Genomic DNA, 12,500 nt, shown 5'->3' with positions numbered 1-12,500 from the left:
AGCCAGGCATTGTATTCATAGCAATATACGTGAACAATTCGAGTTGCGAGCACGTGCACCAACAGTAGGGCCACCAAATTCATTAATCCAAGACTCCAAAAGTTTTAGGTTATGATTATCACAACCTTGCTCAAGTCCTATGTACCCGTAACATGCGTTTTTAGTGAACTCAGAGAGAAAACACAACTGCTAAGGTGGTAAAACGTCTTTGCGTGACAAGAGTGACAGTTGCGGTGTGTGCTGTTCGAATTATTTATAATTTAGAGACCCATTTAACTTTTGAGGGGAGGGGGGGGGGGGGGGGTGGGTGATTTCTGGGCAGCAAGAAATTTTTTCCTAGAATCCTGGTGGGCAGGATATTTCTTCCCCTTCTCAGTGCTCAGTGCTCCACGACATCATGGCATTATTGAACAGACCCGTAAACTAAAAAAGAGAACTCTTGATGAGAATGGTAAATAAACGTGTTTTGTTTCGTGTTGTTGTTGTTGTTGAAGGTGATTTAACAATGCCGTGGCATCTTACTCACAGAATCACGGGCGTGCCACCTAGTGTTTCTGTTGCATTGTTAAAAAGCACTTAGAAGTTCTAGACACCATGGCATTATCAAAGACCCACAAGTTCAGACTGAAAAAATAAGCCCTTTTATTAGAATGGTGATTTCATAATGCCATGGCGTCTAACTCACAGAGTCACGGGCGTGCCACCTAGTGTTTCTGTTGCATTATCAAAAAGCACTTAGGAGTTCTAGACACCATGGCATTATCAAAGACCCACAAGTTCAGACTGAAAAAATAAACCCTTTATTAGAATCAAAGTGATTTCATAATGCCATGGTGTCTAACTCACAGAGTCACGGGCGTGCCACCTAGTGTTTCTGTTGCACTATCAAAAAGCACTTAGGAGTTCTAGACACCATGGCATTATCAAAGACCCACAAGTTCAGACTGAAAAAATAAACCCTTTATTAGAATCAAGGTGATTTCATAATGCCATGGTGTCTAACTCACAGAGTCACGGGCGTGCCACCTAGTGTTTCTGTTGCATTGTCAAAAAGCACTTAGGAGTTCTAGACACCATGGCATTAAAAAATCCTCCTCACTCCAACCAAATAAATGTCTCCCAGCCCATTGTTGATCATAACTTTGGTTGTATGTGGTGGCTCCTAAAGGAGCTGTTTTGTCTGTTACCTGTAGAGTGCAATGTCGAATGCTCGACCTACAGGATTTTTATTTTATTTTTTTTGTTTTTGTTTTTTTCTGCGGGGGCTCCTAAAAGAACGTTCTCTGTCTTGTCTTCTTGTCACTGAACCTTCTCTGTTTTGTCTTCTTGTCACTTAACCTTTTCTGTTTTGTCTTCCTTGGACTGACATTCAGTACCAGAACTTCCTGGAAAAAAAATGGAAAAAATAACATATTATAATTTTTTTGCCTTACAGTGATTTAAACTTTCAATGCATGTTGAGAAGTGGTAAAAATTACTGTGACTACAAAACAGGTAAATTTCACGACGGCAATTTGAATTGAAGGGACAGATCTGATTGTCTTACAAACATCTTTTAAACTAGTTTACAAAAATCAGGAAAGGTATGTTTTTTTTCTCCATGACCTCCCACTCCCATAGCAAATTAAGTAACACCCCAAAACAAGCCATTTTGAAAATTGCCTTTAGTCTCTAAGGCAAGGCTCTCTCAAGATGAAAATACACTTTCGATAAATGGTTAATAATATGTAATACTGTGTAACTGACCTGAACAAGAGGCAAAAGAAATGTTGTTTCTAACAGGAGCTGTTTGCTGTCCAGGTCTCAATTTTACCATGATCCGGTCTGCTTTGAAGTTCTCTGGGCCATACTTTGATAGTTCATCATTACACTCTTACAGAGAACCAATTTCATAGGCCAGAAGACCAACACTTTTCAAAATCTGCTCAGTATTGCGCATCTCACAATGCAAAGCACAAAGACACAGAGGAGACAAATCCTCATCAAGTAGGCATGTCAGGGCATGTCAGGTCATCTCTCAATCTTTAAAGCTAAAAACAGGTAAAAGGATCACTGCCATACATGCAGATCAATCAAAAGCAATTAAATCTACAAAAAAAAAAAAAAAAAAAAAAAACAGGAAAGAGGGAAAGCAAAAGTAAAACCTACTGGTCTTTTAATCGTATCATGTGAAACGAAGCAGACAAAGAAAATATAACACTTGCAAGGCCAGGTTCTCATAATTCTGTGGGTTGAATTTATTGATGGTTCTCATCCTAATTGCCACAAGGGTACTCTGGTTTAAATCCCTCTCTCCACAAAAATGTGCATTACGAAAATCACAAATAAATCTTTACAGTGAATAAGAGAACTAATCTGTGGATTTCCACCACAAATCACATTGTATCTTTTTATTTTAATAGTTACCTGCCGATGTTTGCTTTCACTTGAAGGAAATGCTCAAGACAAACCTCATGCCTTCCTAAATCACAATCACAAGCCTAGGAAATAACGTAAACATTGTTAATAGCATTAACAAGAATTGCACAGAGCTGTCACTACCTTTGATGCAGTAAGGCTACACAAAAAAAGGAGGTGGCCAAATACTCAAGATAGCATTCATTGGCTGTTGACTTTTAGTCATTTTCATACTTTGAAAAGCCAGCAATCTTCATTGCAGTAGTCAGTCATAATAGCTGGTTGTCAGCTACCTATCATGGTAGCTGCATGGAAATGCTAATGTATCTAGTCACAGTAGTGACTGCTCAGGGTCTGGCTTTTAGTCAGAATTAAAAGGTGGACATACTGAATGCATGTTTAACTCAACCATACAATTTTAAGAGATTAGGTGCATTGTCTAGAAATTTCCTCACAAATTGGGATGCACAGACATCCCTGAGGCTAAAAGCATGATCTACATGTAGTCATCACCTGAGTTGTTGCGTAATAAATGCCAAAAGCATGCTCAAAAGATTTATTGTTTTGGGATTTCCACTTGCCAACTATCAGTTTTGCATATTTTTTAAACAATAATATTATATTGCCTGTTTTATAAATGGTAAATTAACCTTACCCTTAATGCCATACAAAAAATGCAAAACTCAACAGCTAGCCCTTGCCCTCCAAGGATGAAGTCTTCATCCTCCAGTCTTGCCAGTATTGGCAGCAAACCCTTGTAGTCTAGAGTTACTATATAATAAGTTAAACATTATCCTTATTTTTAAAATTTTTAAAGCTCTTTTTCCTCATGAGAATTCAAATTACAGTGTTTCCCTAAGACAGTTTGCAAAGAAACCAAAGGCTTCAAAAGTCAGAATTTAATTAGGAGCCAAGGTACAAATCAATTCCTCAAGTGCCCTGGGCTACTTACTGTTCTTCTTTTGTACTCATTAATTTCACATTATTTTTTTTTGTTTTTACTGTTTATATGTCCCACAAGATGGCTATAATCAACTTTTACCTTTACTGAATAGCATTGACAGAAGCAATTTTCTTATGTTCACATCTATTTCACATAATCATGGACATGCCACATGCCTAACATCAATTTTGTTGTCAGTTGACCTTACACCTGTAATTGTCTTTGAATTAGCAATTGGGAGAAATTTCGGTAAGACGGTCATGTTATCAACTTAAAATTATTGACATCCGACATGGTTGCAAACTACAAAATAACTAAACAATACATACCTTTGAATCGCATACGATAGTGCTTGCCATCAACCCAAATCCCATTTCTTTTAATTTCTTCAATGCGTTTGTTGAGATTAACAAAAAGGTTTCTCAGGTCTATCCTTGAAAATAGATATCAAAAAGGCATCAAGTTTAATTTACAATAAAAAGGGTATGCATAAGGCTATGTAATCATGTACTGAGGATAAGTTTCGACTCACACCTATTGGTTATCAATACAAAAACTAAAACTGTCTAAAACTCATGCTGAGATTGGACATCTAAGCTTTTCAGTTCACTAGAATGGACTTGCAGCAGCATATTCAGATTGTTTTTGCTCTTTCAGGAAGGAAAAGAAGGTTTTTTCTAACTTTGTGTTTTATGTCACAATTCACTGAGTTAACTCCACCAGTAGTTTATTCTAAGCTGTTTAGTCACAACAATGTTATCTGGATCGGAAACACTGTGGTAGATGTCAAAGGTTTCAACTATTATTTAGCTTACTACCAGTAATTACTGTAATGTACATTCAGGCAGAAGTCCAGAAGTTAGTATCTCTTTTGGTCATGGGTCTATACTCTGATAGTGACAGAAATGTGACAAAACGCGATAAGAATGAAGATATATGCCGCTTGGCAGGTATTCCTTTGTTCAAATAATGTTTTTGCATCACCTGTGCATTATTAGAGTATGGTTACATAGCAAAATGAAATCTATTTGTTAAATAGATAAGATATCAACAAATCAATGATTACTGACAAACCTCTTTTCTTCACAATTGGCTATAGCCAGAGGATAGACAGATTTGGCGCTTTGAGAAGATCAATGTCTTGTATCAAGAACAACACCAACTGTCACTTGATCCTTACCTAAAACATAAAAAAGTATTTCACATAAATAAATTCTTGAAAGAACACTGTATGCTGGCATAATAAAAGTAGTATGGCATCAACGTCAACTATATATAGAGGAGGAACAATTTAATGGACATAGCATTTTTGTATTAATTTTTGTGAAACACACGGGAAATTGTAGGGGAATAATGACATGAAAAATCATGCATGGTGAAAATGGAGAATAAATTCTGCACATTAATCAAAGGGGTAGAAAGAAAAACTATATGACACCAAAATTTTTGCTGAGAGTGGATCCCCTCCCCCTCCCCCCCCCCCCCCCCCATCAAAAAAAGGCCATCCCTACAATTTCGACAAAGAAAAGAAAAGGACAAAGAACAGTAAAGGCAATAAATAAGCTTACAAGGCTGAGTACAACTTACCCCGGTCCGTCCTGATTTTGTCAGGTTTATCAAGTCTTGCCAGGCACAGTCCGAAATCCTCGACTTCAGTTTGAAGAACAAATATATCCAATCTGGGACTTTCATAAATTTCACTCTCTCGTCCCAAGCCTCTTCCGAGATAAGTTTCGAGAAAGCTACTCGAAAACCTTTCTCCTAGGGAAAGGAATCGAAAACACTCCTAAAGACTTCCCGCGCGTCGTGGCCAGCTTTTCCTGAAAGAGAACATCACTCTCCGAGTACAGTGCTTAACGATTCCCCACTTTGTCACATACTCTTGGCGTCTCGTTCATCACATTCACCGCTGTCTCCCGTATTGTTTTTTTTTTTTTGAAGGCAGGAGAAAGGTCTTCATTGGCTTTGAGTTCATTCAGGGTCCTCGGCCTCTTCACGGATTTCGGCGAGACGTCTTGTTGGAATTGGTTTTCGGGAAATGGCGCGCTTTTTGGTTTTGGCGACACGTCTTGTTGGAATTGGTTTTCAGGAAATGGCGCGCTTTTTGGTTTTAGCGGGCTCGGTGTACTAGGTGGAGCTGGCGTAAAACATGCAGACATATTACCGGTAAACGCGTTGATCCACGACACGATCATTTGGAAGTCTTCGGAATGGATAAACGACAGTTCGTCCAGCGACTTTTGGCGGAGGATTCCAAGCACCAGGCCAAAGGCTGAGGCAACGTACACCTTTTCTGTTCGACGACCGTCGGCCGAGAACCAACTCGCGGAGGCGGGAACTCCATTGTCTCCGAGAAGATCATCAAACTCTATTTGACGGTATTCGTCAGGAAATACTTGAGCATGACCAAACGAACAAAACCTGGAAGGTTTTCCACTGCACAAAGCCGAATTTAGCGCAAACCACGACTTCTTTGGATCCAACGAAGCAGACAATACTCCCTGTAACTCCATGCTCTCCAGAAGCCACTGACAATGTTTCTGTCGACAAATCCCGCTGTATATATCCAAACGTGGCGCCAGTTTACGATGACAGTACCATATAAAGTTAAATCCAGTTATGTCCATTGAGGAGCTGGTTGTACTTCTACATGTACGAGCCATATTAACGATAACAAGGTTAATATTTTTTCACCTTTACGCTCGCTCGTGTGTTAAAGGAGTAAACCGCATGCCAGAAAATGTGGGCTCCCGAGAAACCAAACGCTCCTTCAAGCCAATAAATACACGCTAACTTACCTTGTTCCACCAGCCGGTCGGACAGCGGGAAAATATGGTAAATGTTTCTTTATTCATGGGTCGGTCAATACACGGACGAATATACGGCCGCGAATCAGCTGCGGTCATATCGCTCAGAATAATATTTTGCTTTTTGAGGTGTGAGGAAAACTAACCTGCGATTAAACGCTTTTTACTAGCGAAAGCGGGACTTTCATTCGGAAAAAAGCCTGATCACAAATTAAAACCAGAGGACGATAACAAACTTTGTTGGCTCCCTTTAATTTATTCAAATAGTACCTTCTATTCACGTAAGTTAAAAACACAAGCGCTAATTCCCTATTAATTTTTCATTACGCTCTTCTTTCGCTCCCTGCGGTCTGAATGCCTGTCAATATATCTTTATTTAGTACAGACCAAAGTAGGTAACTGGTACAGTGTCCAGCAGTGAAGAGTTATCTGCCATGAAAGTTGAGAATCGAATTTCTTATTGATTCGACAAAATCTGTCAAGCGGTGACGTGTGAATGATTCGTTACATTCGTTTGCCAAAGTCTCCGAAGCATCGTATTGCGCGATCCATCAACGCTTGTATTGTATTATATTGCGTAATCGGGTAACTTTTGTGTACCCATGGCCGCCGGAAAGAACCAGTTGCTAAGGCTTGCGGGTTCTCATGTAGAAGAAAGAGACAACACTGAGGAAGTACATAAAGGAGGAAAAACGGCGATGTTACATGTTAAGAAGGAAATCAAGTGAACTCAACGCGCAACAGCATTTCTTTTTTTGTGTGTGTCCCCAATTAGCAGCAATGCTAAATACCCCAGACACGTTAATAAAGGTTTTTGTTTGTTGTTGAAAGGTAAAGTAAACAAAGTGCCAAAAAGTAAAGTGCCAAAAAATGCAATGATTTTCCGATTTTCAGTAGTTCGGAGCCGCGATTCATGAGAACTTGTACACCGAGAAATGATAAGGTCAGTACAGCAGACCACAGCAAGACTTCAGTTTGAGATTTTCCCGTAATTACCTCAATCTCGGTTTATAAGTAGTCAACAATAATGCAGACGGACCTCGGAGAACGGTATCCATCTTAATTAGTGTTCGGCTTGGGGTATAACACTCTCTTTGGTCTGCATAACTCTTAACTTTTCAATTGGTTATAAATATTGGTAAACGAATGATTAAAAGACGCACTTGACTTCAGCAAGCATTGCTTTTATTTCTCTTTTACATTTGACAAGGAAATGTCAAAATTTACCAATAGCTATCGTTCCTTCATGGATTATATCTAGGGGCCGCAGGTTGGCTGGTTACGGACAATCAAAGTCTTGGTGTTGACAGTGTAAACCGTTCCATCACTGTTACTGCATTTTCCTATCACCTGGCAGACGCTAACCTGTTTACCCGGTTGGACCGGTATCCGAGCTTCGTGTTTTACTTGCCGAGAGAACGAGCTGCTAGAGCTCTGAGCCCAGTTATACTCGGTCGTATGGGAAACACCAAGTTCAGCGGAGAAGACTTTTTTCAGAGTTAAACCAATCTTGGCAGAAATTGTAGTACTAGAAGTACCTCCCGTCTGGCTGGTCTGAATAGAAGTGGTGCCCTCAGTGAGTGAAATCACCTGGGTTACTTCGCCTTGCTCAAGCTCGTTTTTAAGCGTTGAAATGCGCTCCAGCTGAAGCAAAAAAAAGTCAACATGAATCGAAAGCTAATTCTGTGGTGAATCCTTGTAGTTTTGTATGGTGTTAACCAGAGGTATAATCATGAGACTGCATGCCAGTCTTAAAATGTAATAAACACTTAAGACCAAAATCTCTTCTCTGTCTGTTCTTTACCTTTTCCTACAAATTTCTGTGACCCTGCTGCAGGTGTTGGAACAAGTTGGTCACCTTTATATGTTACCTACGACCGCTGACAAGACGCTGAGTTATTCGATTACCATGGATACCTGACAGTAATGTAATAATTACGTTAATCATAATAGTTATAATTGTTTTTTACAATAATACCTTGTCCTCGGGTGTACAATCAATCCGGCATCTGAAAAGAATAAATTTAAAATTAGAAAAAGGTAGTTTTCTTTATTAACATCCTTTAATTTTTTTCTTTTTGTTCGTCCATTGCACCAGTCACACGTCGCTTAAATGTAGCTTTTGTAAGCTTTGATAACATATTTACATGTTTGCAAAAATGTGTGTCCTTTTACTGGTGTAGAGGAAGAAACCAAACTCGGTAGACAGCGCAAGAGCGTGTCTTCTTTCAAGAGAAAGTGAGAATGGACGTCGAATTGCTCAGAAATAAAATTCTACAGCTCTTAATGGAAGTCGATGGCTCAGAAATTCTATATTCAGGCTAATTCTAGATTGTGATTAATACTATATTTTAACTAATTCTATTTTCTGACCAAATCAATATTCTGACCAATTCTATTTTCTGAGTTGATTGAATTTGAGTGCACGTACTTCATTTTCGGCCAAGCCATTGTCCCGCTTCTCATTACGGTTTCCTTTAATAAAGATATAAACTAACTAACAGAGCACCAGACCAACCATGGTTAGTGTTAATCAACGAAACAATTACTTACATTGCTTTGTACGAGGAGAACAAGTTGGCACCCCGGTCCAGTCTTCCTTCAAGTCCTTCTACTTCACACCCATTGCGAGTCTGGCCCGCTCCACAAAAGTTGTAGCAGTAACAAAACTTGATCACCATTTTAACCCTTTCCTCGTTCAGAATACTCCCACTGCAAGGTGTGAACTTGGTGTATAAGTCATTACTGGTGGTATAAAGCCTAACCCAAGAATCGAAATTCTTGCCATCTGCACTGCAATCGTTTTGCAAGTCCCTGACTTTTCTTCCGTTTTGGACACTGCACGAATCTTGAAGAGGGTCGCTGGAGTGTCTACGTTTGAAATAACAGAAAATGATAAATTAAATAAGCTTTGTTTAGTTAACGGTTTGAAGCCTGAAATATCAACTGGTCGAGTGTGATTTCCTCTCCCAAACGATCAAACGAGATGAAGAAAGTCTTCAAGTTACAATAATTATTGCCGTGAAAGAGAATTAGATTGCCAACCAAAATGACAAGTGGGGTTGAAATAGTGCTCGAAATACAATATTTATGGGAACAAGAAAAATTGATCTGTGTTGGCAATAACATAGTTACATGATTGTATATGAGTAGTTTGGAAGACAACTGAAAGTAAAGATCTAATTAGGGCTAGCACCATTGACTAAGGATTAAGTGGTCTGCTCAGTTTCAAGCAATGCCGGCCGGGTTGGAGTTGAACTCATGAACTAGAAACTTTACTTTCACAGTGACTCGCATACTTTGCAATTGATTTCCCAGCTAAAACCAAAACCAAGAACAGCTGACTTATCAAGGTACAGAGTATAAAGGCTTTTGTAGTCATCACTCCTGCCATGGTAGTGCAGATTCTGTTAATATCTTACCTGAAAAAGAATTCAACCAGATTGCCTTAAATTAATTGACATTATTAATATTCCGACAGATCATGTTTCAATCTTTGACTGTCACATAAAGCTGAATCGTTTCGAAGGGGATTTTCGTCAAGTACAAGACTTCTACGTGTTTGATACTCTGTTTAGAGAGACTTGTACAGAAAGATGGTGTTCTATCTACCTTGGTTTGAATATCATACATTCAAGTTTGGAAAAGCTCTTTTTGTTTTCAACGACTGAAACAGGTAGCTTCAACGGCTTATTTAAAATCAGAGTTCAGTGTATTAATTCAATGATTTGGACTGTGCGAGACTTAAAGAGACTCGTATTACATTTGAGCCCCTCACTGAAATTCTATTACTTTGCATATGTTATTTCAGTTGTGTGTGTACAAAACGAAAACAATGGGGCCCACCAAGGAAAAACATCGTCTTTGACACTCTGTTTAGACAGACTTGTATAGAAAGATTGTGTTTTATCTACCTGGGTTTGAATATCATACATTCAAGCCTGGAAAAGCTCTTTTTGTTTTCAACGACTGAAACAGGTAGCTTCAACGGCTTATTTAAATCAGAGTTCAGTGTATTAATTAAATTATTTGGACTGTATGAGACTTAAAGAGACTCCCACTGAAATTCTATTACTTTGTATATGATATTTCAATCGTTTGTGTACAAAACGAAAACACTCAGGGGCCTATAACTACCAAGGGAACACATCTCCACCAACCGGCTGTTGTATGTAATTACAAACTACAAACTTACCGGAGTGGATTTTTCTTTTCCTTTTGTTTTCTGAACTCGCTTGTTAGAGTAAGTGTCCAAATTAAAAAAAATTATCTTTGTCACATTCTCTAGTTACCTATTGATGAGATGACACTGGTGGGTATACAGGTGACCAACATTTGAGTAAGTGAAATTTTGAATATCCCTTGTTGTTACTTTTGTCACTTGAAAGATCTGACAACATTTCAGTGCCTTTTACCGACGCGAGAGGTTCATTCTAGAAAGCGAAGTGACAGAAGGAAAAAAAAAGACAAATTGCAGGTGGGTTATGGAAGTATCAATGATGCGTTTCATGGGGGGTACTCCAAAAAAGCTCCTCCCTCTTAGGTTTGACAAAATGAATTTGGTTCTCTGACGATTCTAAAGTTTTGTTAGCAGCGGGTTCTCTGAAGAGTAACGAATGTTACTGATCTCCGGTTTTGACTTCTCTAAGCTCGGGTACTGATGAGGTGAACAGGGTCTAATACGTGTCGCAAAAAATGGAGTGACTAAATTTACAATATAACAATATATATAGGAATATTTTTTCAAGATTAGGTAATGCACCTGAAAAACGGTCCATTTCCATCATTACAGGCCAATTTTCAAGGGGGACATAAGGGATCTCCCTGGCGGCCAAAACTAAAGCTTTACATAAAATAACCATCACGAAAAGGATTATTGTGGTAGGTGTACCGCGGAAGTGACAATAGAGCGTGCCATTGGACGTGTATTCAATTTAAAATTCCTCGTGAATTCAAGAGACCCCGCTGAAGTGTCTGAGTTTGTCAAAACAAGAGACAGGGAGAAGCTACTTTGGGGTACTACCCATGAACGCATCAATGATACTTTTCATGACCTACCTGCATTTTTCTCAGAGTTTATTTTATGTTAACCAATGCCACTTACGATTTCGCTTTCTAGGATGATCCTCTCTCTTCGGAAAAAAGGCCCTAACTGAAATATTGTCAGGTCTTTCAAGTTCCAAATTTAACAAAAGCTGTACTCCAAATTTCACGACTCAAATTCTGGTCACCTGTGAACCGACTAGTGTCATCTCATCAAAATGTAATGAAGAACTATAAAGTGAGAACGCGTTCAAGATTATTTTTATTTTTATGTGGACACTCCACTGGTTACATTGCTCTAACGAGCGAGTTCAGAAAACCTAGAGCAAGCGAAAAGTCATCACTGGTAAGTTTTTAGTTTGTGATTGCATCCGTGAAACAGTCGGTTTGGGCCCTGTTTTCACTTCCTAGCCCCCATCGGTTTGTCGTTTTGTACAAAAACGATTGACGTAGCATATCGCGAAGAACTGTATATCTTTTTTCTTAAAGATCAAACGATTCTCTTCACGTCTCATTTAGTCCAATGAATTAATTATCCATCATTTAATTTTTTTTGGATAGTTGAGATGCATAACACAGGATGTCTAGTCCATGTGTTTGGAGACAACTGAAAAACTTCCAAGTAACTTTTTGTGTAACTTTCTGAAACGAGGAGGAAATAATTGACACCCACTAAAACTCGATTTTCGTCTCAGATTTTGCTTTGGTATGACGGTCGCCTGTGATTATAAACCGTCATAAAATCGACCAAATTGTCGCTTTGCATATAGTAACGAGTAAAAACGTCAGGAAAACAGTCAATTTTTTCGCAAAGAAAGCAAAGCATAGTTTCGCGAATTCTTGAACTCATCGACTAAAGCAAGCAGGGTAGAGAAATAAAGTGGGTGGGGCAGCTTTACCAGATTCGGGCCCATTCCACGGATCGGTGCTTTCCCTATTTCCCTTGAAAGATTTGGCTATGTCTTCATTTCTTAAACACTGTTTGATCCACGTGTTTTGACAACAAATACGCATGTTCGATCAGAATTGTAATGTATATAAGCCATCATGATGCTCTCTCAGAACAACTCTATTTTTCTATTTTTATGGAATTTAGTCGCCAAAACATGCAAAAAAATATACCGTCCGTCGCAACTATGTATTAGTCGTGCATAAAATAATTTAATTCTACATCAGCATTAAACGATTTTCCGTCGATTTTATCTTAGCGTGCCATTAATCGTTTAGTGAAACCCTGGAACAGTAAGGCTTTGCTTCCTCAGCATATCTCTTAATTTACTTTGTGTAGTTGTGTGGCAGCAACTGAAAGG

At 38.8% G+C, this 12,500-nt stretch overlaps 3 protein-coding genes across 6 annotated transcripts in view; 1 reads left to right on the top strand and 2 right to left on the bottom strand.

Moving 5' to 3' along the window:
• Positions 1–6,790, bottom strand: part of LOC149108225 (uncharacterized) — a 7,803-nt gene extending 1,013 nt beyond the window's left edge. The window contains exons 1-7 of one of the 4 annotated variants that reach the window (XM_089295653.1): positions 4,928–5,195; positions 4,415–4,520; positions 3,670–3,773; positions 3,053–3,168; positions 2,407–2,480; positions 1,747–2,030; positions 1–1,385 (exon numbers count right to left, since the gene is read on the bottom strand). The exon at positions 1–1,385 is cut by the window's left edge and continues 1,013 nt beyond it. In XM_089295653.1, coding sequence (XP_089151779.1) covers positions 2,018–2,030; positions 2,407–2,480; positions 3,053–3,168; positions 3,670–3,682 — 216 coding nt within the window. In that variant the 5' untranslated portion in view covers positions 3,683–3,773; positions 4,415–4,520; positions 4,928–5,195 and the 3' untranslated portion in view covers positions 1–1,385; positions 1,747–2,017. Of the gene's footprint in view, positions 1,386–1,746; positions 2,031–2,406; positions 2,481–3,051; positions 3,169–3,379; positions 3,774–4,414; positions 4,521–4,927 lie in introns of those variants that run through there. The other 3 variants (XM_089295650.1, XM_089295651.1, XM_089295652.1) reach the window with 3 other exon arrangements.
• A 103-nt stretch (positions 6,791–6,893) lies between these two features.
• On the bottom strand, positions 6,894–10,592 carry LOC110058814 (uncharacterized). Its single transcript, XM_089295649.1, has 5 exons — positions 10,343–10,592; positions 9,447–9,569; positions 8,701–9,018; positions 8,126–8,156; positions 6,894–7,791 (listed from the first exon to the last, which is right to left on the bottom strand). The coding sequence occupies exons 2-5, from the start codon at positions 9,539–9,541 to the stop codon at positions 7,405–7,407; spliced, it is 831 nt and encodes a 276-aa protein (XP_089151775.1). The 5' UTR covers positions 9,542–9,569; positions 10,343–10,592; the 3' UTR covers positions 6,894–7,404.
• Positions 10,593–11,455: 863 nt separating this feature from the next.
• The window catches only part of LOC110058793 (uncharacterized), a 5,147-nt gene continuing 4,102 nt past the window's right edge, over positions 11,456–12,500 (top strand). Inside the window, exon 1 of the mRNA XM_089296328.1 lies at positions 11,456–11,536. The gene's annotated coding sequence lies outside the window, so the exon portion shown is untranslated. The remainder of the gene's footprint in view (positions 11,537–12,500) is intronic.

This window comes from Orbicella faveolata, unplaced genomic scaffold (assembly GCF_042242905.1).
Source record: "Orbicella faveolata isolate gen_17 unplaced genomic scaffold, um_ofav_v1 contig_26, whole genome shotgun sequence".
Classification (NCBI taxonomy): domain Eukaryota; kingdom Metazoa; phylum Cnidaria; class Anthozoa; order Scleractinia; family Merulinidae; genus Orbicella; species Orbicella faveolata.
The sequence above is the reverse complement of the archived record's forward strand: the minus strand, read 5'-3'. Positions and strand labels throughout refer to the sequence as shown.

Bases quoted from the DNA above. Each gene is read 5' to 3' on its own strand.
- LOC110058814 (XM_089295649.1), bottom strand. From the start codon at position 9,541: ATGGCAGGAGTGATGACTACAAAAGCCTTTATACTCTGTACCTTGATA. The intron at 9,019-9,446 runs GTATGCGAGTCA...TTTCAAACGTAG, and splicing joins GCTGGGAAATCAATTGCAAA to ACACTCCAGCGACCCTCTTC. The intron at 7,792-8,125 runs GTATTATTGTAA...TTTTTGCTTCAG, and splicing joins ATTGTACACCCGAGGACAAG to CTGGAGCGCATTTCAACGCT.